The 23,915-nt window shown below is 48.8% G+C and overlaps 3 protein-coding genes across 3 annotated transcripts in view; all 3 read right to left on the bottom strand.

Moving 5' to 3' along the window:
* Positions 1-3,648: 3,648 nt before the first annotated feature.
* On the bottom strand, positions 3,649-6,197 carry LOC134625743 (mucin-5AC-like; the record flags this gene model as incomplete). Its single annotated transcript, XM_065470682.1, has 2 exons — positions 3,649-3,835; positions 3,886-6,197. Coding segments are annotated over 2 exons (2,499 nt in total), but the record flags the coding sequence as incomplete, so codon positions are not given.
* Positions 6,198-7,365: 1,168 nt separating this feature from the next.
* Positions 7,366-23,915, bottom strand: part of LOC134625739 (mucin-2-like) — a 31,688-nt gene continuing 15,138 nt past the window's right edge. The window contains exons 13-26 of the mRNA XM_065470680.1: positions 22,975-23,714; positions 22,365-22,780; positions 20,286-21,343; positions 19,677-19,743; positions 18,984-19,486; positions 18,019-18,464; positions 17,158-17,460; positions 16,800-16,963; positions 16,296-16,753; positions 10,581-10,871; positions 9,657-9,780; positions 8,900-9,214; positions 7,731-8,044; positions 7,366-7,608 (exon numbers count right to left, since the gene is read on the bottom strand). Coding sequence (XP_065326752.1) covers positions 7,366-7,608; positions 7,731-8,044; positions 8,900-9,214; positions 9,657-9,780; positions 10,581-10,871; positions 16,296-16,753; positions 16,800-16,963; positions 17,158-17,460; positions 18,019-18,464; positions 18,984-19,486; positions 19,677-19,743; positions 20,286-21,343; positions 22,365-22,780; positions 22,975-23,714 — 5,442 coding nt within the window. The remainder of the gene's footprint in view (positions 7,609-7,730; positions 8,045-8,899; positions 9,215-9,656; positions 9,781-10,580; positions 10,872-16,295; positions 16,754-16,799; positions 16,964-17,157; positions 17,461-18,018; positions 18,465-18,983; positions 19,487-19,676; positions 19,744-20,285; positions 21,344-22,364; positions 22,781-22,974; positions 23,715-23,915) is intronic.
* On the bottom strand, positions 12,095-14,522 carry LOC134625742 (mucin-5AC-like; the record flags this gene model as incomplete). The annotated part of the gene is made up of 3 exons (XM_065470623.1): positions 12,095-12,109; positions 12,207-13,100; positions 13,641-14,522. Coding segments are annotated over 3 exons (1,791 nt in total), but the record flags the coding sequence as incomplete, so codon positions are not given.

Below are 23,915 nucleotides of genomic sequence, written 5' to 3'. Positions count from 1 at the left end.
TAGAAATAAACATTTTATTTTTAGTTATTTAATTACTTAATTTGTCTAATTACTTTTGAGCCCCTGAAATGAAGGGATTGTGTTAAAAAATGCTTTAGTTCCCCACTTTTTTATGCAGTCTTGGATTACCAACAGACTGGTAATCTGTTGGGGTTTTTTTTACCTTCTTCAGGCCAGTTAGCCTTCACTCCATGTACTTTAAACCTCACTGCACGTCTGTCATTCATCTTTGCAGATGCCTTCGCACAACCTACCTCCTCCCCATCTCTGCCTCTCATTACTCAGGCTCCATTGAAGCCTCGACCTTCATCTCCATCACCAGTGTCTAGTCTCTGGGGGGTCCTGCCCTAATCCCTATCCCTGCTGGGATTCCGTTCTGCTGTGATGGGCCAACTGGGTCTAATCACCAAATACCTCAAATTGTATTCTCTACATCAACAAATCATGTTCAATTCCAGACCGCAGCTCTTTACCAGCTCTTTCTGTTTAAAATGTCCCTGGTCCAGTTGCTTCCCTCCCAGACAATGGACACGATAAAAGGTGGTGGTCTTTATCGTGTCCTCTAAGAGTTTCAGGTAAACCTGAGTAAACTGTCTGACCATTGTTTCCAAGTCCTCTTCTGCCTTCTCTGGGATGCCTGTCAATGTTGCAGGCCTGAAGCTGGATAACAGTTTCTTTGAGGTTTTAAAATTTTCTTGTGAGAGTTGGGTCATTCCCTCTGTGAGTGATGTCACTAACTGTAGGTCTTGAGTTTTTGTCAGCAAGTGTTTTCACCTGCTGCTAACTGTACTCCATAGACTCTCGCAGAGTTTGAAACTCTATGTGAAGGAATTCCATTTAACAGGTTTGCAGAGCAAAACACAAACTGTTTGTGTGCAGAGTCACAGAGTGTGTCTACTACTGTAGCTAAAGGTACAGCTGCTGTAGGGAGAACGGAGAGAAAAGAACAAAAGATAATGTCAGGGTTCCTGGGTCGTTGACCCAGTGATTTCAGTTTGTTCATGTTCAGTTTAGTTTGCCACATTTACTTTCTCACTTCCTGTTTTCTGTGCCAGCATACCACCTGCGTATTGTGTTCCAGTTAGTCTGACTAAAGATACATGGAAATAAGTTCAGCTGTGTACTCACCGGTTTCTAATCATTCATCACCCAGCGTGTATTTAAGTCCTCAGTTCCATCCGATCGTTGTCGTGTCATTGATGTTCATGTTATGTTGTTCTCGTCGCTGTTAGGTTGTCCTATGTCCAGTTCCGTCAGGTCAGTCAGTCAGTTGTCAGTCAGTCTTTCATTCATTTAGCCAGTCGTCCAGCCAGCCAGCCGTTTCCTACTTCTGTTCTGTTTGTTCACTCCGTTGACAATAAACACCAACCTTCACCTACCTGTGAGTCCAGCGTTTGGGTCCTCCTTCTCTCATCCACGACACAAATCCTGACAGATAACTTCCCTCACAGATGGAGAAAGTTGTAGGAAAGATAGGGCAAGACAGGAAGACGAGAGGTTAGATTTAAAGGTAAGGTGCTCATGGTCAGAGTTAGTTTACATCAAGTGGAGCAGAGATAAATTTGAATTTAAACTGATGGTACTTAGAATCATTCATTGAATTCCACCATCATACCAACTTTATACCAACTAGCATAAAGATAGTATAAACTTTCCCCTATAAAGTCAGTGTAGGAGATGGAAATCAGCCAAAGCAAAACAAAACAGCTTATGGAATATTGGGTTAGATCTTGTTGAACTGAGTTGTATAAATCCACAAAGAGCACCAAATCAGAGCAGCAGTAGCACAGGTCAGAAATTCTAGACTTGTTATTCTTTCATTACAACTAATCTTAGGGTTCCCCCACCTCCTGATTGTACTTATTTCTGTTTAGATGTGGATGCACAATAAAAAAGAAAAAAAAGAAAAAAAAAGAAAAGTTTGTGTTCCCATGTACTAATATTATTATATTAATACAGCAAGAGGTTCAGTTAGCTTTGCACAAAAATGGCTGGTGGAAATGTCCTTCAAATAGCTACCTTTTACTTTCTTACTTTCTTTACTTTTACTTGAGTAAAGAAGTTGAATCGGAACATCAAATTCAGAACTCCAGCCAGCCATCCATCTGAGTAACACCACCTCAGCTGCTGACCTCCTCCCTCCATTGGAGTGTCCATTTTGGTTTCTGTAATGCTTTAATTAACAAATGATTGCATGACATGTTCTGTACTTGATTTTAAAAAAAGGGAAAGGCATTAAAATTATTTATGAAATAAAAAAGCAGAATGAACATCCTCTGGGTGTGGTGATTTCATAATTATTATTTGGGATGTTGGAAGACTTCTCTGCTTGGTTGCAAACCTGCCTAAATTCATATTAGTTATTAGTTCCATTATAACCATCAATTTAGGTTCTTATGATATGGTATATTATGTACTACAATGTCATGTACAAGCATTTATGAAGCTTTTTTTCTAGTCTTGTCAGCCACTCAAAACCCTTTAGACATTATAAAAAAGAAACAAGTGGTTAGGGCTTTTTTGAACCACTAAAGATTAGAGGACTACGTTATTATTGAAATCTGATTACTAGAAACAGAGATTATATTAGTTTAAAAAGAAAAATACTTCAACACATCCTTCTTCCTTTTCAATTATCCAAATTTGTATTTCCATTAGGAAAATTTACTGGCAATTACAAAAGCCCCCCAAAATATTACATTTCCTAATAACACTGATGAGTATTATAAAATATAACATTTCATTGAAGAAACTTTTAAATATTTTATAGGTACGGTAATTCGTGTAGAAAAACAATTGATGCATTAATAGTTTTATTAAGATGAAGAGAGTAAAAGTCTACATTCTGGGGAAACCAGAGTATCTCATCTTAAATAACATACAGTTACTATGTAATTATATGAAAGATAAAACTGGGGCCATGTGTGGGCATCAGTATGATTGAGAAAAATCAAGAAAATAAGTGACATTCAGAATAATCATAACATTATTCAAAACAAATATATTGTCATAGCTTTTATATTCCCCATACTTGTCATCAATGGGATAGTTCCAAAGCACAAAAAAAATTCCATCATAATGTCTGTTGAAAACTTTATCACAGTCACAGTTGTTATCTTTTGGCATTTTTGGTGTAATTGTAGTTTTACAATGCTGTCATTGAATCACTGTTGTAATATAAAACTGACAATATATATGCATAACAAAAATCCCCAAATAACTAGTTATGGATATATGGATATATATTTCTGTTCATATTATTGGACACTATTACATTTATTCAAGACATTTGCATGATAAGTTTAATAAAAGATAAATATATTTGTAAGTAAATATTAAATATATTTTACACTTTATAACTCACTTGGAAAAGGGTAATTGTGTGTTAAATAGTTATCCATCCTCAGGTTTACCCAGACCCCTTTTATTAAATCTGAAACAAATTAAATTTAAATCCCAACTAAACAAGAAGAGCAGAGGTAAACATTGACAATAAAAAAAACATCCTTTCACAGTTTTAGTGGTTTTTATTGGGTTTCCATCTGTGATTTTCCTGTTTAATAATAGATGGTAAAGACAAAGAGTCCCAGTACAAGAGGGATTGCATTCATTCTGACAGAAGATGCGTTACTTGTCGTCGTGGATGATTTAGTTGTTGAAGAAATTGTAGTGGTTGTTGCAGAAGTGGTCTTTGTCACAGCTGTTGTCGTCGTGGATGATTTTGTCGTTGAAGACATTGTAGTGGTTGTTGCGGAAGTGGTTGTTGTCGCAGCTGTTGTTGTGGTTGGTGACGCAGTGCTTGGATTTGGAGTAGCTGTTGTTGTTGTTGATGATGCTGTTGAAGCAGGTATTGTGGTCTGGGCAACAGCTGATGTTAGAGGTGACGTTATGGTTGGTGAGGCTGTTGATGTTGTTGGAGCATCTGGACTTATTGTTGGGGCAGCTGTGGTTGTGGTTGAAGCAGCTGTTGTTGTGGTTGGTGCCGAGGTGGTTGTGGTTGCAGCAGCTGTTGTCGTTGTTGGAGCAACTGTTGTTGTGGTTGGAGCAGCTGTTGTTGTGGTTGGAGCAGTTGTTGTTGTGGTTGGTGCAGCTGTTGTGGTAGTTGGAGCAGCTGTTGTTGCTGTTGGTGCCACAGTGGTTGTGATTGGAGCAGATGTCGTTGTGGTTGTTATCACAGCAATTGTCGTTGGAGCAGTTGTTGTGGTTGTTGCTGCTACTGTTGTTGTGGTTGGTGCAGCTGTGGTTGTGGTTGGAGCAGCTGTTGTTGTTGTTGGAGCAGATGTTGTTGTTGTTGATGCTACTGTTGATGTGGTTGGTGCCACAGTGGTTGTGGTTGGAGCAGATGTTGTTGTGGTTGTTGTCACAGCGGTTGTGTTTGGAGCAGATGTGGTTGTCGTTGGGGCAGCTGTGGTTGTGGTTGGAGCAGCTGTTGTTGTGGTTGGTGACACAGTGGTTGTGGTTGCAGCAGCTGTTCTTATGGTTGGAGCAGCTGTGGTTGTGGTTGCAGCAGCTGTTGTTGTGGTTGGAGCAGCAGTTGTTGTGGTTGGTGTTATTGTTGGTGTGGTTGGTGCAGTTGTGGTTGTAGTTGGAGCAGCTGTTGTTTTGGTTGGTGCAGCTGCTGTCGTTGTTGGAGCAGCATTTGTCGTGGTTGGTGCCACAGTGGTTGTAGTTGTAGCAGCAGTTGTCGTGGTTGGAGCAGCTGTGGATGTGGTTGGAGCAGCAGTGATTGTGGTTGCAGCAGCTGTTGTTGTGGTTGGAGCAGCTGTTGTTGTTGTTGGAGCAGCAGTTGTTGTTGTTGCTGCTACTGTTGTTGTGGTTGGTGCCACCGTTGTTATGATTGGAGCAGTTGTTGTTGTGGTTGGTGCAGCATTTGTTGTGGTTGGTGCAGATGTGGTTGTAGTTGGAGCAGCTGTTGTTTTGGTTGGAGCAGCTGTGGATGTGGTTGGTGCCGCAGTGATTGTGGTTGCAGCAGCTGTTGTTGTGTTTGGAGCAGCTGTTGTTGTTGTTGGAGCAGCAGTTGTTGCTGTTGCTACGACTTTTGTTGTGGTTGGTGCCACCGCTGTTGTGGTTGGAGAAGTTGTTGTTGTGGTTGGTGCAGCTGTTGTCGTTGTTGGAGCAGCTGTTGTTGCTGTTGGTGCCACAGTGGTTGTGGTTGGAGCAGATGTTGTTGTGGTTATAATCACAGCGATTGTGGTTGGAGCAGTTGTTGTTGTGGTTGGAGCAGCAGTTGTTGTGGTTAGTGCTACTGTTGTTGTGGTTGCGGCAGCTGTGCTTGTGGTTGGAGCAGCTGTTGTTGTGGTTGGTGAAGTTTTTGTCGTTGTTGGAGAAGCAGTTGTTGTGGTTGGTGCAACAGGTGTTGTGGTTTGAGAAGCTGTGGTTGTGGTTGGTGCAGCTGTGGTTGTGGTTGGACCTGCAGTTGTTGTGGTTGGTGCAGTTGTTGTCGTTGTTGGAGAAGCAGTTGTTGTGGTTGGTGCAGCTGTTGTCGTTGTTGGAGTAGCAGTTGTTGCTGTTGGTGTCACAGTGGTTGTGGTTGGAGCAGTTGTTGTCATTGTTGGAGCAGCAGTTGTTGTGGTTGGTGCTACTGTTGTTGTGGTTGGTGCAGCTGTGGTTGTGGTTGGAGCAGTTGTGGATGTGGTTGGTGCAGATGTCGTTGTGGTTGGTGCAGCTGTTGTCGTTGTTGGAGCAGCTGTGGTTGTGGTTGGTGCTACTGTTGTTGTGGTTGGTGCAGCAGTGGTTGTGGTTGGAGCAGTTGTGGATGTGGTTGGAGCAGATGTTGTTGTGGTTGGTGCAGCTGTTGTCGTTGTTGGAGCAGCAGTTGTTGTGGTTGGTGCCACCGTTGTTGCGGTTGGAGCAGTTGTTGTTGTGGTTGGTGCAGCTGCTGTCGTTGTTGGAGCAGCTGTTGTTGTGGTTGGTGCTGCAGTGGTTGTGGTTGTAGCAGTTGTTGTTGTGGTTGGTGCAGTTGTTGTCTCTGTTGGAGCAGCAGTTGTTGTGGGTGGAGCAACTGTGTTCGTGGTTGGTGCCACAGTGGTTGTGGTTGGAGCAGATGTTATTGTGGTTGGAGCAGCTGTGGTCGTTGTTGGTGCCACCGTTGTTGTGGTTGGAGCACTTGTTGTTGTGGTTGCTGCAGCTGCTGTCGTTGTTGGAGCAGCTGTTGTTGTTGTTGGAGCAGCTGTTGTCGTTGTTGGAGCAGCTGTTGTTGTTGTTGGAGCAGCTGTGGTCGTGGTTGTTGCCACAGTGGTTGTGATTGGAGCAGCTGTGGTCGTGGTTGTTGCCACAGTGGTTGTGGTTGGAGCAGATGTGGTTGTTGTTGGAGCAGTTGTGGTTGTGGTTGGAGCAGCTATTGATGTGGTTGGTGCAGCTGTTGTTGTGGTTGCAACAGTAGTTGTTGTTGTTGGTGCAGCAGTTGTTGTGGTTGGTGTTACTGTTATTGTGGTTGGTGCAGCTGTGGTTGTTGTTGGAGCAGCTGTGGTTGTGGTTGGTGCAGCAGTTGTTGTGGTTGGTGCCACAGTGGTTGTGGTTAGAGCAGCTGTGGTTGTGGTCGGTGCCACAGTGATTGTGGTTGCAGCAGCTGTTGTTGTGGTTGGAGCAGCTGTTGTTGTTGTTGGAGCAGCAGTTGTTGTTTTTGCTGCTACAGTTGTTGTGGTTGGTGCCACAGTGGTTGTGGTTGGAGCAGATGTTGTTGTGGTTATAATCACAGCAACTGTGGTTGGAGCAGTTGTTGTTGTGGTTGGTGCAGCAGTTGTTGTGGTTGGTGCTACTGTTGTTGTGGTTTGTGCAGCTGTGGTTGTGGTTGGAGCAGATGTTGTTGTTGTTGGTGCAGCTGTTCTCGTTGTTGGAGCAGCAGTTGTTGTGGTTGGTGCAGCAGTTGTTGTGGTTGCAACAGTAGTTGTTCTTGTTGGTGCAGCAGTTGTTGTGGTTGGTTTTACTGTTATTGTGGTTGGTGCAGCTGTGGTTGTTGTTGGAGCAGCTGTGGTTGTGGTTGGAGCAGCAGTTGTTGTGGTTGGTGCCACAGTGGTTGTGGTTAGAGCAGCTGTGGTTGTGGTTGGTGCCACAGTAATTGTGGTTGCAGCAGCTGTTGTTGTGGTTGGAGCAGCTGTTGTTGTTGTTGGAGCAGCAGTTGTTGTTGTTGCTGCTACTGTTGTTGTAGTTGGTGCCACAGTGGTTGTGGTTGGAGCAGATGTTGTTGTGGTTATAATCCCAGCGACTGTGGTTGGAGCAGTTGTTGTTGTGGTTTGTGCAGCTGTGGTTGTGGTTGGAGCAGCTGTGGTTGTGGTTGGAGCAGATATTGTTGTGGTTGGTGCAGCTGTTGTCGTTGTTGGAGCAGCAATTGTTGTGGTTGGTGCTACTGTTGTTGTGGTTGGTGCATCAGTGGTTGTGATTAGAGCAGTTGTGGATATGGTTGGAGCAGATGTTGTTGTGGTTGGTGCAGCTGTTGTCGTTGTTGGAGAAGCAGTTGTTGTGGTTGGTGCAGCTGTTGTCGTTGTTGGTGCCACAGTGGTTGTGGTTGGAGCAGATGTTATTGTGGTTGGAGCAGCTGTGGTCGTTGTTTGTGCCACCGTTGTTGTGGTTGGAGCACTTGTTGTTGTGGTTGCTGCAGCTGCTGTCGTTCTTGGAGCAGCTGTTGTTGTGGTTGGTGCAGCAGTTGTTGTGGTTGCAACAGTAGTTGTTGTTGTTGGTGCAGCAGTTGTTGTGGTTGGTGTTACTGTTATTGTGGTTGGTGCAGCTGTGGTTGTTGTTGGAGCAGCTGTGGATGTGGTTGGAGCAGCAGTTGTTGTGGTTGGTGCCACAGTGGTTGTGGTTAGAGTAGCTGTGGTTGTGGTTGGTGCCACAGTGATTGTGGTTGCAGCAGCTGTTGTTGTGGTTGGAGCAGCTGTTGTTGTTGTTGGAGCAGCAGTTGTTGTTGTTGCTGCTACTGTTGTTGTGGTTGGTGCCACAGTGGTTGTGGTTGGAGCAGATGTTGTTGTGGTTATAATCACAGCGACTGTGGTTGGAGCAGTTGTTGTTGTGGTTGGTGCAGCAGTTGTTGTGGTTGGAGCAGCTGTGGCTGTGGTTGGAGCAGATGTTGTTGTGGTTGGTGCAGCTGTTGTCGTTGTTGGAGCAGCTGTTGTTGTGGTTGGTGCTACTGTTGTTGTGGTTGGTGCAGCTGTGGTTGTGGTTGGAGCAGTTGTGGATGTGGTTGGAGCAGATGTTGTTGTGGTTGGTGCAGCTGTTGTCGTTGTTGGAGCAGCAAATGTTGTGGTTGGTGCTACTGTTGTTGTGGTTGGTGCAGCAGCGGTTGTGGTTGGAGCAGTTGTGGATGTGGTTGGAGCAGATGTTGTTTTGGTTGGTGCAGCTGTTGTCGTTGTTGGAGCAGCAGTTGTTGTGGTTGGTGCCACCGTTGTTGCGGTTGGAGCAGTTGTTGTTGTGGTTGGTGCAGCTGCTGTCGTTGTTGGAGCAGCTGTTGTTGTGGTTGATGCTGCAGTGGTTGTGGTTGTAGCAGTTGTCTTTGTGGTTGGTGCAGTTGTTGTCTCTGTTGGAGCAGCAGTTGTTGTGGGTGGAGCAACTGTGTTCGTGGTTTTTGGCACAGTGGTTGTGGTTGGAGCAGATGTTATTGTGGTTGGAGCAGCTGTTGTCGTGGTTGGTGCCACAGTGGTTGTGGTTGGAGCAGATGTTGTTGTGGTTGGTGCTGCAGTGGTTGTGGTTTGAGCAGCTGTTGTCATTGTTGGAGCAGCAGTTGTTGTGGTTGGTGCCACCGTTGTTGTTGTTGGAGCAGTTGTTGTTGTGGTTGGTGCAGCTGCTGTCGTTGTTGGAGCAGCTGTTGTTGTGGTTTGTGCTGCAGTCGCTGTGGTTGTAGCAGTTGTTATTGTGGTTGGAGCAGCTGTGGTCGTTGTTGGTGCCACCGTTGTTGTGGTTGGAGCACTTGTTGTTGTGGTTGGTGCAGGTGTTGTCGTTGTTGGAGCAGCAGTTGTTGTGGGTGGAGCAACTGTGTTCGTGGTTGGTGCCACAGTGGTTGTGGTTGGAGCAGATGTTATTGTGGTTGGAGCAACTGTGGTTGTGGTTGGTGCCACCGTTGTTGTGGTTGGAGCACTTGTTGTTGTGGTTGCTGCAGCTGCTGTCGTTGTTGGAGCAGCTGTTGTTGTTGTTGGAGCAGCTGTTGTTGTTGTTGGAGCAGCTGTTGTTGCTGTTGGTGCCACAGTGGTTGTGGTTGGAGCAGATGTTATTGTGGTTGGAGCAGCTGTGGTCGTTGTTGGTGCCACCGTTGTTGTGGTTGGAGCACTTGTTGTTGTGGTTGCTGCAGCTGCTGTCGTTGTTGGAGCAGCTGTTGTTGTTGTTGGAGCAGCTGTTGTCGTTGTTGGAGCAGCTGTTGTTGTTGTTGGAGCAGCTGTGGTCGTGGTTGTTGCCACAGTGGTTGTGATTGGAGCAGCTGTGGTCGTGGTTGTTGCCACAGTGGTTGTGGTTGGAGCAGCTGTGGTCGTGGTTGGTGCCATAGTGGTTGTGGTTGGAGCAGATGTGGTTGTTGTTGGAGCAGTTGTGGTTGTGGTTGGAGCAGCTATTGATGTGGTTGGTGCAGCTGTTGTTGTTATGGGAGCAGCAATTGTTGTGGTTGGTGCAGCAGTTGTTGTGGTTGCAACAGTAGTTGTTGTTGTTGGTGCAGCAGTTGTTGTGGTTGGTGTTACTGTTATTGTGGTTGGTGCAGCTGTGGTTGTTGTTGGAGCAGCTGTGGTTGTTGTTGGAGCAGCTATTGATGTGATTGGTGCAGCTGTTGTTGTTATGGGAGCAGCAATTGTTGTGGTTGGTGCACTAGTTGTTGTGGTTGGTGTTACTGTTATTGTGGTTGGTGCAGCTGTGGTTGTTGTTGGAGCAGCTGTTGTTGTTGTTGGAGCAGCAGTTGTTGTTGTTGGAGCAGCAGTTGTTGTTGTTGCTGCTACTGTTGTTGTGATTGTTGCCACAGTGGTTGTGGTTGGAGCAGTTGTTGTTGTGGTTGGTGCAGCAGTTGTTGTGGTTGGTGCTACTGTTGTTGTGGTGTGTGCAGCTGTGGTTGTGGTTGGAGCAGCTGTGGTTGTGGTTGGAGCAGATGTTGTTGTGGTTGGTGCAGCTGCTGTCGTTGTTGGAGCAGCAATTGTTGTGGTTGGTGCTACTGTTGTTGTGGTTGGTGCAGCTGTGGTTGTGGTTGGAGCAGTTGTGGATGTGGTTGGAGCAGATGTTGTTGTGGTTGGTGCAGCTGTTGTCGTTGTTGGAGCAGCGAATGTTGTGGTTGGTGTCACCGTTGTTGCGGTTGGAACAGTTGTTGTTGTGTTTGGTGCAGCTGCTGTCGTTGTTGGAGCAGCAATTGTTGTGGTTGGTGCTACTGTTGTTGTGGTTGGTGCAGCTGTGGTTGTGGTTGGAGCAGTTGTGGATGTGGTTGGAGCAGATGTTGTTGTGGTTGGTGCAGCTGCTGTCGTTGTTGGAGCAGCAATTGTTGTGGGTGGTGCTACTGTTGTTGTGGTTGGCGCAGCAGTGGTTGTGGTTGGAGCAGTTGTGGATGTGGTTGGAGCAGATGTTGTTGTGGTTGGTGCAGTTGTTATCGTTGTTGGAGCGGCAGTTGTTGTGGTTGGTGCCACCGTTGTTGCGGTTGGAACAGTTGTTGTTGTGGTTGGTGCAGCTGCTGTCGTTGTTGGAGCAGCTGTTGTTGTGGTTGATGCTGCAGTGGTTGTAGCAGTTGTTGTGGTTGGTGCAGGTGTTGTCGTTGTTGGAGCAGCAGTTGTTGTGGGTGGTGCCACCGTTGTTGCGGTTGGAGCAGTTGTTGTTGTGGTTGGTGCAGCTGCTGTCGTTGTTGGAGCAGCTGTTGTTGTGGTTGGTGCTGCAGTGGTTGTGGTTGTAGCAGTTGTTGTTGTGGTTGGTGCAGTTGTTGTCTCTGTTGGAGCAGCAGTTGTTGTGGGTGGAGCAACTGTGTTCGTGGTTGGTGCCACAGTGGTTGTGGTTGGAGCAGATGTTATTGTGGTTGGAGCAGCTGTGGTCGTTGTTGGTGCCACCGTTGTTGTGGTTGGAGCACTTGTTGTTGTGGTTGCTGCAGCTGCTGTCGTTGTTGGAGCAGCTGTTGTTGTTGTTGGAGCAGCTGTTGTCGTTGTTGGAGCAGCTGTTGTTGTTGTTGGAGCAGCTGTGGTCGTGGTTGTTGCCACAGTGGTTGTGACTGGAGCAGCTGTGGTCGTGGTTGTTGCCACAGTGGTTGTGGTTGGAGCAGATGTGGTTGTTGTTGGAGCAGTTGTGGTTGTGGTTGGAGCAGCTATTGATGTGGTTGGTGCAGCTGTTGTTGTGGTTGCAACAGTAGTTGTTGTTGTTGGTGCAGCAATAGTTGTGGTTGGTGTTACTGTTATTGTGGTTGGTGCAGCTGTGGTTGTTGTTGGAGCAGCTGTGGTTGTGGTTGGTGCAGCTGTTGTTGTGGTTGGTGCCACAGTGGTTGTGGTTAGAGCAGCTGTGGTTGTGGTCGGTGCCACAGTGATTGTGGTTGCAGCAGCTGTTGTTGTGGTTGGAGCAGCTGTTGTTGTTGTTGGAGCAGCAGTTGTTGTTTTTGCTGCTACAGTTGTTGTGGTTGGTGCCACAGTGGTTGTGGTTGGAGCAGATGTTGTTGTGGTTATAATCACAGCAACTGTGGTTGGAGCAGTTGTTGTTGTGGTTGGTGCAGCAGTTGTTGTGGTTGGTGCTACTGTTGTTGTGGTTTGTGCAGCTGTGGTTGTGGTTGGAGCAGATGTTGTTGTTGTTGGTGCAGCTGTTCTCGTTGTTGGAGCAGCAGTTGTTGTGGTTGGTGCAGCAGTTGTTGTGGTTGCAACAGTAGTTGTTCTTGTTGGTGCAGCAGTTGTTGTGGTTGGTTTTACTGTTATTGTGGTTGGTGCAGCTGTGGTTGTTGTTGGAGCAGCTGTGGTTGTGGTTGGAGCAGCAGTTGTTGTGGTTGGTGCCACAGTGGTTGTGGTTAGAGCAGCTGTGGTTGTGGTTGGTGCCACAGTAATTGTGGTTGCAGCAGCTGTTGTTGTGGTTGGAGCAGCTGTTGTTGTTGTTGGAGCAGCAGTTGTTGTTGTTGCTGCTACTGTTGTTGTAGTTGGTGCCACAGTGGTTGTGGTTGGAGCAGATGTTGTTGTGGTTATAATCCCAGCGACTGTGGTTGGAGCAGTTGTTGTTGTGGTTTGTGCAGCTGTGGTTGTGGTTGGAGCAGCTGTGGTTGTGGTTGGAGCAGATATTGTTGTGGTTGGTGCAGCTGTTGTCGTTGTTGGAGCAGCAATTGTTGTGGTTGGTGCTACTGTTGTTGTGGTTGGTGCATCAGTGGTTGTGATTAGAGCAGTTGTGGATATGGTTGGAGCAGATGTTGTTGTGGTTGGAGCAGATGCTGTTGTCGTTGTTGGAGAAGCAGTTGTTGTGGTTGGTGCAGCTGTTGTCGTTGTTGGTGCCACAGTGGTTGTGGTTGGAGCAGATGTTATTGTGGTTGGAGCAGCTGTGGTCGTTGTTTGTGCCACCGTTGTTGTGGTTGGAGCACTTGTTGTTGTGGTTGCTGCAGCTGCTGTCGTTCTTGGAGCAGCTGTTGTTGTGGTTGGTGCAGCAGTTGTTGTGGTTGCAACAGTAGTTGTTGTTGTTGGTGCAGCAGTTGTTGTGGTTGGTGTTACTATTATTGTGGTTGGTGCAGCTGTGGTTGTTGTTGGAGCAGCTGTGGATGTGGTTGGAGCAGCAGTTGTTGTGGTTGGTGCCACAGTGGTTGTGGTTAGAGCAGCTGTGGTTGTGGTTGGTGCCACAGTGATTGTGGTTGCAGCAGCTGTTGTTGTGGTTGGAGCAGCTGTTGTTGTTGTTGGAGCAGCAGTTGTTGTTGTTGCTGCTACTGTTGTTGTGGTTGGTGCCACAGTGGTTGTGGTTGGAGCAGATGTTGTTGTGGTTATAATCACAGCGACTGTGGTTGGAGCAGTTGTTGTTGTGGTTGGTGCAGCAGTTGTTGTGGTTGGAGCAGCTGTGGCTGTGGTTGGAGCAGATGTTGTTGTGGTTGGTGCAGCTGTTGTCGTTGTTGGAGCAGCTGTTGTTGTGGTTGGTGCTACTGTTGTTGTGGTTGGTGCAGCTGTGGTTGTGGGTGGAGCAGTTGTGGATGTGGTTGGAGCAGATGTTGTTGTGGTTGGTGCAGCTGTTGTCGTTGTTGGAGCAGCAAATGTTGTGGTTGGTGCTACTGTTGTTGTGGTTGGTGCAGCAGCGGTTGTGGTTGGAGCAGTTGTGGATGTGGTTGGAGCAGATGTTGTTTTGGTTGGTGCAGCTGTTGTCGTTGTTGGAGCAGCAGTTGTTGTGGTTGGTGCCACCGTTGTTGCGGTTGGAGCAGTTGTTGTTGTGGTTGGTGCAGCTGCTGTCGTTGTTGGAGCAGCTGTTGTTGTGGTTGATGCTGCAGTGGTTGTGGTTGTAGCAGTTGTCTTTGTGGTTGGTGCAGTTGTTGTCTCTGTTGGAGCAGCAGTTGTTGTGGGTGGAGCAACTGTGTTCGTGGTTTTTGGCACAGTGGTTGTGGTTGGAGCAGATGTTATTGTGGTTGGAGCAGCTGTTGTCGTGGTTGGTGCCACAGTGGTTGTGGTTGGAGCAGATGTTGTTGTGGTTGGTGCAGCAGTGGTTGTGGTTTGAGCAGCTGTTGTCATTGTTGGAGCAGCAGTTGTTGTGGGTGGTGCCACCGTTGTTGTTGTTGGAGCAGTTGTTGTTGTGGTTGGTGCAGCTGCTGTCGTTGTTGGAGCAGCTGTTGTTGTGGTTTGTGCTGCAGTCGCTGTGGTTGTAGCAGTTGTTATTGTGGTTGGAGCAGCTGTGGTCGTTGTTGGTGCCACCGTTGTTGTGGTTGGAGCACTTGTTGTTGTGGTTGGTGCAGGTGTTGTCGTTGTTGGAGCAGCAGTTGTTGTGGGTGGAGCAACTGTGTTCGTGGTTGGTGCCACAGTGGTTGTGGTTGGAGCAGATGTTATTGTGGTTGGAGCAACTGTGGTTGTGGTTGGTGCCACCGTTGTTGTGGTTGGAGCACTTGTTGTTGTGGTTGCTGCAGCTGCTGTCGTTGTTGGAGCAGCTGTTGTTGTTGTTGGAGCAGCTGTTGTTGTTGTTGGAGCAGCTGTTGTTGCTGTTGGTGCCACAGTGGTTGTGGTTGGAGCAGATGTTATTGTGGTTGGAGCAGCTGTGGTCGTTGTTGGTGCCACCGTTGTTGTGGTTGGAGCACTTGTTGTTGTGGTTGCTGCAGCTGCTGTCGTTGTTGGAGCAGCTGTTGTTGTTGTTGGAGCAGCTGTTGTCGTTGTTGGAGCAGCTGTTGTTGTTGTTGGAGCAGCTGTGGTCGTGGTTGTTGCCACAGTGGTTGTGATTGGAGCAGCTGTGGTCGTGGTTGTTGCCACAGTGGTTGTGGTTGGAGCAGCTGTGGTCGTGGTTGGTGCCATAGTGGTTGTGGTTGGAGCAGATGTGGTTGTTGTTGGAGCAGTTGTGGTTGTGGTTGGAGCAGCTATTGATGTGGTTGGTGCAGCTGTTGTTGTTATGGGAGCAGCAATTGTTGTGGTTGGTGCAGCAGTTGTTGTGGTTGCAACAGTAGTTGTTGTTGTTGGTGCAGCAGTTGTTGTGGTTGGTGTTACTGTTATTGTGGTTGGTGCAGCTGTGGTTGTTGTTGGAGCAGCTGTGGTTGTTGTTGGAGCAGCTATTGATGTGATTGGTGCAGCTGTTGTTGTTATGGGAGCAGCAATTGTTGTGGTTGGTGCACTAGTTGTTGTGGTTGGTGTTACTGTTATTGTGGTTGGTGCAGCTGTGGTTGTTGTTGGAGCAGCTGTTGTTGTTGTTGGAGCAGCAGTTGTTGTTGTTGGAGCAGCAGTTGTTGTTGTTGCTGCTACTGTTGTTGTGATTGGTGCCACAGTGGTTGTGGTTGGAGCAGTTGTTGTTGTGGTTGGTGCAGCAGTTGTTGTGGTTGGTGCTACTGTTGTTGTGGTGTGTGCAGCTGTGGTTGTGGTTGGAGCAGCTGTGGTTGTGGTTGGAGCAGATGTTGTTGTGGTTGGTGCTACTGTTGTTGTGGTTGGTGCAGCTGTGGTTGTGGTTGGAGCAGTTGTGGATGTGGTTGGAGCAGATGTTGTTGTGGTTGGTGCAGCTGTTGTCGTTGTTGGAGCAGCGAATGTTGTGGTTGGTGTCACCGTTGTTGCGGTTGGAACAGTTGTTGTTGTGTTTGGTGCAGCTGCTGTCGTTGTTGGAGCAGCAATTGTTGTGGTTGGTGCTACTGTTGTTGTGGTTGGTGCAGCTGTGGTTGTGGTTGGAGCAGTTGTGGATGTGGCTGGAGCAGATGTTGTTGTGGTTGGTGCAGCTGCTGTCGTTGTTGGAGCAGCAATTGTTGTGGGTGGTGCTACTGTTGTTGTGGTTGGCGCAGCAGTGGTTGTGGTTGGAGCAGTTGTGGATGTGGTTGGAGCAGATGTTGTTGTGGTTGGTGCAGTTGTTATCGTTGTTGGAGCGGCAGTTGTTGTGGTTGGTGCCACCGTTGTTGCGGTTGGAACAGTTGTTGTTGTGGTTGGTGCAGCTGCTGTCGTTGTTGGAGCAGCTGTTGTTGTGGTTGATGCTGCAGTGGTTGTAGCAGTTGTTGTGGTTGGTGCAGGTGTTGTCGTTGTTGGAGCAGCAGTTGTTGTGGGTGGAGCAACTGTGTTCGTGGTTGGTGCCACAGTGGTTGTGGTTGGAGCAGATGTTATTGTGGTTGGAGCAGCTGTGGTCGTGGTTGATGCCACCGTTGTTGTGGTTGGAGCACTTGTTGTTGTGGTTGCTGCAGCTGCTGTCGTTGTTGGAGCAGCTGTTGTTGTTGTTGGAGCAGCTGTTGTCGTTGTTGGAGCAGCTGTTGTTGTTGTTGGAGCAGCTGTGGTTGTGGTTGTTGCCATAGTGGTTGTGATTGGAGCAGCTGTGGTCGTGGTTGTTGCCACAGTGGTTGTGATTGGAGCAGCTGTGGTCGTGGTTGGTGCCACAGTGGTTGTGGTTGGAGCAGATGTGGTTGTTGTTGGAGCAGCTGTGGTTGTGGTTGGAGCAGCTATTGATGTGGTTGGTGGAGCTGTTGTTGTTGTGGGAGCAGCAATTGTTGTGGTTGCAACAGTAGTTGTTGTTGTTGGTGCAGCAGTTGTTGTGGTTGGTGTTACAGTGATTGTGGTTGGTGCAGCTGTGGTTGTTGTTGGAGCAGCTGTGGTTGTGGTTGGAGCAGCAGTTGTTGTGGTTGGTGCCACAGTGGTTGTGGTTAGAGCAGCTGTGGTTGTGGTTGGTGCCACAGTGATTGTGGTTGCAGCAGCTGTTGTTGTGGTTGGAGCAGCTGTTGTTGTTGTTGGAGCAGTTGTTGTTGTTGCTGCTACTGTTGTTGTGGTTGGTGCCACAGTGGTTGTGGTTGGAGCAGATGTTGTTGTGGTTATAATCACAGCGACTGTGGTTGGAGCAGTTGTTGTTGTGGTTGGTGCAGCAGTTGTTGTGGTTGGTGCTACTGTTGTTGTGGTTTGTGCAGCTGTGGTTGTGGTTGGAGCAGCTGTGGTTGTGGTTGGAGAAGATGTTGTTGTGGTTGGTGCAGCTGTTGTCGTTGTTGGAGCAGCAAATGTTGTGGTTGGTGCTACTGTTGTTGAGGTTGGTGCAGCAGCGGTTGTGGTTGGAGCAGTTGTGGATGTGGTTGGAGCAGATGTTGTTGTGGTTGGTGCAGCTGTTGTCGTTGTTGGAGCAGCAGTTGTTGTGGTTGGTGCCACCGTTGTTGCGGTTGGAGCAGTTGTTGTTGTGGTTGGTGCAGCTGCTGTTGTTGTTGGAGCAGCTGTTGTTGTGGTTGGTGCTGCAGTGGTTGTGGTTGTAGCAGTTGTTGTTGTGGTGGGTGCTACTGTTGTTGTGGTTGGTGCAGCAGTGGTTGTGGGTGGAGCAACTGTGTTCGTGGTTTTTGCCACAGTGGTTGTGGTTGGAGCAGATGTTATTGTGGTTGGAGCAGCTGTTGTCGTGGTTGGTGCCACAGTGGTTGTGGTTGGAGCAGATGTTGTTGTGGTTGGTGCTGCAGTGGTTGTGGTTTGAGCAGCTGTTGTCGTTGTTGGAGCAGCAGTTGTTGTGGTTGGTGCCACCGTTGTTGTTGTTGGAGCAGTTGTTGTTGTGGTTGGTGCAGCTGCTGTCGTTGTTGGAGCAGCTGTTGTTGTGGTTGGTGCTGCAGTGGTTGTGGTTGTAGCAGTTGTTGTTGTGGTTGGTGCAGGCGTTGTCGTTGTTGGAGCAGCAGTTGTTGTGGGTGGAGCAACTGTGTTCGTGGTTGGTGCCACAGTGGTTGTGGTTGGAGCAGATGTTATTGTGGTTGGAGCAGCTGTGGTCGTTGTTGGTGCCACCGTTGTTGTGGTTGGAGCACTTGTTGTTGTGGTTGCTGCAGCTGCTGTCGTTGTTGGAGAAGCTGTTGTTGTTGTTGGAGCAGCTGTTGTCGTTGTTGGAGCAGCTGTTGTTGTTGTTGGAGCAGCTGTGGTCGTGGTTGTTGCCACAGTGGTTGTGATTGGAGCAGCTGTGGTCGTGGTTGGTGCAACAGTGGTTGTGGTTGGAGCAGATGTGGTTGTTGTTGGAGCAGCTGTGGTTGTGGTTGGAGCAGCTATTGATGTGATTGGTGCAGCTGTTGTTGTTATGGGAGCAGCAATTGTTGTGGTTGGTGCAGCAGTTGTTGTGGTTGCAACAGTAGTTGTTGTTGTTGGTGCAGCAGTTGTTGTGGTTGGTGTTACTGTTATTGTGGTTGGTGCAGCTGTGGTTGTTGTTGGAGCAGCTGTGGATGTGGTTGGAGCAGCAGTTGTTGTGGTTGGTGCCACAGTGGTTGTGGTTAGAGCAGCTGTGGTTATGGTTGGTGCCACAGTGATTGTGGTTGCAGCAGCTGTTGTTGTGGTTGGAGCAGCTGTTGTTGTTGTTGGAGCAGCAGTTGTTGTTGTTGCTGCTACTGTTGTTGTGGTTGGTGCCACAGTGGTTGTGGTTGGAGCAGATGTTGTTGTGGTTATAATCACAGCGACTGTGGTTGGAGCAGTTGTTGTTGTGGTTGGTGCCACAGTGGTTGTGGTTGGAGCAGCTGTGGCTGTGGTTGGAGCAGATGTTGTTGTGGTTGGTGCAGCTGTTGTCGTTGTTGGAGCAGCTGTTGTTGTGGTTGGTGCTACTGTTGTTGTGGTTGGTGCAGCTGTGGTTGTGGTTGGAGCAGTTGTGGATGTGGTTGGAGCAGATGTTGTTGTGGTTGGTGCAGCTGTTGTCGTTGTTGGAGCAGCAAATGTTGTGGTTGGTGCTACTGTTGTTGTGGTTGGTGCAGCAGCGGTTGTGGTTGGAGCAGTTGTGGATGTGGTTGGAGCAGATGTTGTTTTGGTTGGTGCAGCTGTTGTCGTTGTTGGAGCAGCAGTTGTTGTGGTTGGTGCCACCGTTGTTGCGGTTGGAGCAGTTGTTGTTGTGGTTGGTGCAGCTGCTGTCGTTGTTGGAGCAGCTGTTGTTGTGGTTGATGCTGCAGTGGTTGTGGTTGTAGCAGTTGTTGTTGTGGTTGGTGCAGTTGTTGTCTCTGTTGGAGCAGCAGTTGTTGTGGGTGGAGCAACTGTGTTCGTGGTTTTTGGCACAGTGGTTGTGGTTGGAGCAGATGTTATTGTGGTTGGAGCAGCTGTTGTCGTGGTTGGTGCCACAGTGGTTGTGGTTGGAGCAGATGTTGTTGTGGTTGGTGCTGCAGTGGTTGTGGTTTGAGCAGCTGTTGTCATTGTTGGAGCAGCAGTTGTTGTGGTTGGTGCCACCGTTGTTGTTGTTGGAGCAGTTGTTGTTGTGGTTGGTGCAGCTGCTGTCGTTGTTGGAGCAACTGTTGTTGTGGTTTGTGCTGCAGTCTCTGTGGTTGTAGCAGTTGTTATTGTGGTTGGAGCAGCTGTGGTCGTTGTTGGTGCCACCGTTGTTGTGGTTGGAGCACTTGTTGTTGTGGTTGGTGCAGGTGTTGTCGTTGTTGGAGCAGCAGTTGTTGTGGGTGGAGCAACTGTGTTCGTGGTTGGTGCCACAGTGGTTGTGGTTGGAGCAGATGTTATTGTGGTTGGAGCAACTGTGGTTGTGGTTGGTGCCACCGTTGTTGTGGTTGGAGCACTTGTTGTTGTGGTTGCTGCAGCTGCTGTCGTTGTTGGAGCAGCTGTTGTTGTTGTTGGAGCAGCTGTTGTTGCTGTTGGTGCCACAGTGGTTGTGGTTGGAGCAGATGTTATTGTGGTTGGAGCAGCTGTGGTCGTTGTTGGTGCCACCGTTGTTGTGGTTGGAGCACTTGTTGTTGTGGTTGCTGCAGCTGCTGTCGTTGTTGGAGCAGCTGTTGTTGTTGTTGGAGCAGCTGTTGTCGTTGTTGGAGCAGCTGTTGTTGTTGTTGGAGCAGCTGTGGTCGTGGTTGTTGCCACAGTGGTTGTGATTGGAGCAGCTGCTGTCGTGGTTGTTGCCACAGTGGTTGTAGTTTTAGCAGCTGTGGTCGTGGTTGGTGCCACAGTGGTTGTGGTTGGAGCAGATGTGGTTGTTGTTGGAGCAGTTGTGGTTGTGGTTGGAGCAGCTATTGATGTGGTTGGTGCAGCTGTTGTTGTTATGGGAGCAGCAATTGTTGTGGTTGGTGCAGCAGTTGTTGTGGTTGCAACAGTGATTGTTGTTGTTGGTGCAGCAGTTGTTGTGGTTGGTGTTACTGTTATTGTGGTTGGTGCAGCTGTGGTTGTTGTTGGAGCAGCTGTGGTTGTGGTTGGAGCAGCAGTTGTTGTGGTTGGTGCCACAGTGGTTGTGGTTGGAGCAGCTGTGGTTGTAGTTGGAGCAGCTATTGATGTGATTGGTGCAGCTGTTCTTGTTATGGGACCAGCAATTGTTGTGGTTGGTGCACTAGTTGTTGTGGTTGGTGTTACTGTTATTGTGGTTGGTGCAGCTGTGGTTGTTGTTGGAGCAGCTGTTGTTGTTGTTGGAGCAGCAGTTGTTGTTGTTGGAGCAGCAGTTGTTGTTGTTGCTGCTACTGTTGTTGTGATTGGTGCCACAGTGGTTGTGGTTGGAGCAGATGTTGTTGTGGTTATAATCACAGCGACTGTGGTTGGAGCAGTTGTTGTTGTGGTTGGTGCAGCAGTTGTTGTGGTTGGTGCTACTGTTGTTGTGGTGTGTGCAGCTGTGGTTGTGGTTGGAGCAGCTGTGGTTGTGGTTGGAGCAGATGTTGTTGTGGTTGGTGCAGCTGCTGTCGTTGTTGGAGCAGCAATTGTTGTGGTTGGTGCTACTGTTGTTGTGGTTGGTGCAGCTGTGGTTGTGGTTGGAGCAGTTGTGGATGTGGTTGGAGCAGATGTTGTTGTGGTTGGTGCAGCTGTTGTCGTTGTTGGAGCAGCGAATGTTGTGGTTGGTGTCACCGTTGTTGCGGTTGGAACAGTTGTTGTTGTGTTTGGTGCAGCTGCTGTTGTTGTTGGAGCAGCAATTGTTGTGGTTGGTGCTACTGTTGTTGTGGTTGGTGCAGCTGTGGTTGTGGTTGGAGCAGTTGTGGATGTGGTTGGAGCAGATGTTGTTGTGGTTGGTGCAGCTGCTGTCGTTGATGGAGCAGCAATTGTTGTGGTTGGTGCTACTGTTGTTGTGGTTGGCGCAGCAGTGGTTGTGGTTGGAGCAGTTGTGGATGTGGTCGGAGCAGATGTTGTTGTGGTTGGTGCAGTTGTTATCGTTGTTGGAGCGGCAGTTGTTGTGGTTGGTGCCACCGTTGTTGCGGTTGGAACAGTTGTTGTTGTGGTTGGTGCAGCTGCTGTCGTTGTTGGAGCAGCTGTTGTTGTGGTTGGTGCTGCAGTGGTTGTAGCAGTTGTTGTGGTTGGTGCAGGTGTTGTCGTTGTTGGAGCAGCAGTTGTTGTGGGTGGAGCAACTGTGTTCGTGGTTGGTGCCACAGTGGTTGTGGTTGGAGCAGATGTTATTGTGGTTGGAGCAGCTGTGGTCGTGGTTGGTGCCACCGTTGTTGTGGTTGGAGCACTTGTTGTTGTGGTTGCTGCAGCTGCTGTCGTTGTTGGAGCAGCTGTTGTTGTTGTTGGAGCAGCTGTTGTCGTTGTTGGAGCAGCTGTTGTTGTTGTTGGAGCAGCAATTGTTGTGGTTGGTGCTACTGTTGTTGTGGTTGGTGCAGCTGTGGTTGTGGTTGGAGCAGTTGTGGATGTGGTTGGAGCAGATGTTGTTGTGGTTGGTGCAGCTGCTGTCGTTGATGGAGCAGCAATTGTTGTGGTTGGTGCTACTGTTGTTGTGGTTGGCGCAGCAGTGGTTGTGGTTGGAGCAGTTGTGGATGTGGTCGGAGCAGATGTTGTTGTGGTTGGTGCAGTTGTTATCGTTGTTGGAGCGGCAGTTGTTGTGGTTGGTGCCACCGTTGTTGCGGTTGGAACAGTTGTTGTTGTGGTTGGTGCAGCTGCTGTCGTTGTTGGAGCAGCTGTTGTTGTGGTTGGTGCTGCAGTGGTTGTAGCAGTTGTTGTGGTTGGTGCAGGTGTTGTCGTTGTTGGAGCAGCAGTTGTTGTGGGTGGAGCAACTGTGTTCGTGGTTGGTGCCACAGTGGTTGTGGTTGGAGCAGATGTTATTGTGGTTGGAGCAGCTGTGGTCGTGGTTGGTGCCACCGTTGTTGTGGTTGGAGCACTTGTTGTTGTGGTTGCTGCAGCTGCTGTCGTTGTTGGAGCAGCTGTTGTTGTTGTTGGAGCAGCTGTTGTCGTTGTTGGAGCAGCTGTTGTTGTTGTTGGAGCAGCTGTGGTTGTGGTTGTTGCCACAGTGGTTGTGATTGGAGCAGCTGTGGTCGTGGTTGTTGCCACAGTGGTTGTGATTGGAGCAGCTGTGGTCGTGGTTGGTGCCACAGTGGTTGTGGTTGGAGCAGATGTGGTTGTTGTTGGAGCAGCTGTGGTTGTGGTTGGAGCAGCTATTGATGTGGTTGGTGGAGCTGTTGTTGTTGTGGGAGCAGCAATTGTTGTGGTTGCAACAGTAGTTGTTGTTGTTGGTGCAGCAGTTGTTGTGGTTGGTGTTACAGTGATTGTGGTTGGTGCAGCTGTGGTTGTTGTTGGAGCAGCTGTGGTTGTGGTTGGAGCAGCAGTTGTTGTGGTTGGTGCCACAGTGGTTGTGGTTAGAGCAGCTGTGGTTGTGGTTGGTGCCACAGTGATTGTGGTTGCAGCAGCTGTTGTTGTGGTTGGAGCAGCTGTTGTTGTTGTTGGAGCAGTTGTTGTTGTTGCTGCTACTGTTGTTGTGGTTGGTGCCACAGTGGTTGTGGTTGGAGCAGATGTTGTTGTGGTTATAATCACAGCGACTGTGGTTGGAGCAGTTGTTGTTGTGGTTGGTGCAGCAGTTGTTGTGGTTGGTGCTACTGTTGTTGTGGTTTGTGCAGCTGTGGTTGTGGTTGGAGCAGCTGTGGTTGTGGTTGGAGCAGATGTTGTTGTGGTTGGTGCAGCTGTTGTCGTTGTTGGAGCAGCAAATGTTGTGGTTGGTGCTACTGTTGTTGAGGTTGGTGCAGCAGCGGTTGTGGTTGGAGCAGTTGTGGATGTGGTTGGAGCAGATGTTGTTGTGGTTGGTGCAGCTGTTGTCGTTGTTGGAGCAGCAGTTGTTGTGGTTGGTGCCACCGTTGTTGCGGTTGGAGCAGTTGTTGTTGTGGTTGGTGCAGCTGCTGTTGTTGTTGGAGCAGCTGTTGTTGTGGTTGGTGCTGCAGTGGTTGTGGTTGTAGCAGTTGTTGTTGTGGTGCGTGCTACTGTTGTTGTGGTTGGTGCAGCAGTGGTTGTGGGTGGAGCAACTGTGTTCGTGGTTTTTGCCACAGTGGTTGTGGTTGGAGCAGATGTTATTGTGGTTGGAGCAGCTGTTGTCGTGGTTGGTGTCACAGTGGTTGTGGTTGGAGCAGATGTTGTTGTGGTTGGTGCTGCAGTGGTTGTGGTTTGAGCAGCTGTTGTCGTTGTTGGAGCAGCAGTTGTTGTGGTTGGTGCCACCGTTGTTGTTGTTGGAGCAGTTGTTGTTGTGGTTGGTGCAGCTGCTGTCGTTGTTGGAGCAGCTGTTGTTGTGGTTAGTGCTGCAGTGGTTGTGGTTGTAGCAGTTGTTGTTGTGGTTGGTGCAGGCGTTGTCGTTGTTGGAGCAGCAGTTGTTGTGGGTGGAGCAACTGTGTTCGTGGTTGGTACCACAGTGGTTGTGGTTGGAGCAGATGTTATTGTGGTTGGAGCAGCTGTGGTCGTTGTTGGTGCCACCTTTGTTGTGGTTGGAGCACTTGTTGTTGTGGTTGCTGCAGCTGCTGTCGTTGTTGGAGAAGCTGTTGTTGTTGTTGGAGCAGCTGTTGTCGTTGTTGGAGCAGCTGTTGTTGTTGTTGGAGCAGCTGTGGTCGTGGTTGTTGCCACAGTGGTTGTGATTGGAGCAGCTGTGGTCGTGGTTGGTGCAACAGTGGTTGTGGTTGGAGCAGATGTGGTTGTTGTTGGAGCAGCTGTGGTTGTGGTTGGAGCAGCTATTGATGTGATTGGTGCAGCTGTTGTTGTTATGGGAGCAGCAATTGTTGTGGTTGGTGCAGCAGTTGTTGTGGTTGCAACAGTAGTTGTTGTTGTTGGTGCAGCAGTTGTTGTGGTTGGTGTTACTGTTATTGTGGTTGGTGCAGCTGTGGTTGTTGTTGGAGCAGCTGTGGTTGTGGTTGGAGCAGCAGTTGTTGTGGTTGGTGCCACAGTGATTGTGGTTAGAGCAGCTGTGGTTGTGGTTGGTGCCACAGTGATTGTGGTTGCAGCAGCTGTTGTTGTGGTTGGAGCAGCTGTTGTTGTTGTTGGAGCAGCAGTTGTTGTTGTTGCTGCTACTGTTGTTGTGGTTGGAGCAGATGTTGTTGTGGTTATAATCACAGCGACTGTGGTTGGAGCAGTTGTTGTTGTGGTTGGTGCAGCAGTTGTTGTGGTTGGTGCTACTGTTGTTGTGGTTTGTGCAGCTGTGGTTGTGGTTGGAGCAGCTGTGGTTGTGGTTTGAGCAGATGTTGTTGTGGTTGGTGCAGCTGCTGTCGTTGTTGGAGCAGCAATTGTTGTGGTTGGTGC

Source organism: Pelmatolapia mariae, linkage group LG4, assembly GCF_036321145.2.
Source record: "Pelmatolapia mariae isolate MD_Pm_ZW linkage group LG4, Pm_UMD_F_2, whole genome shotgun sequence".
NCBI lineage: Eukaryota > Metazoa > Chordata > Actinopteri > Cichliformes > Cichlidae > Pelmatolapia > Pelmatolapia mariae.
The sequence above is the reverse complement of the archived record's forward strand: the minus strand, read 5'-3'. Positions and strand labels throughout refer to the sequence as shown.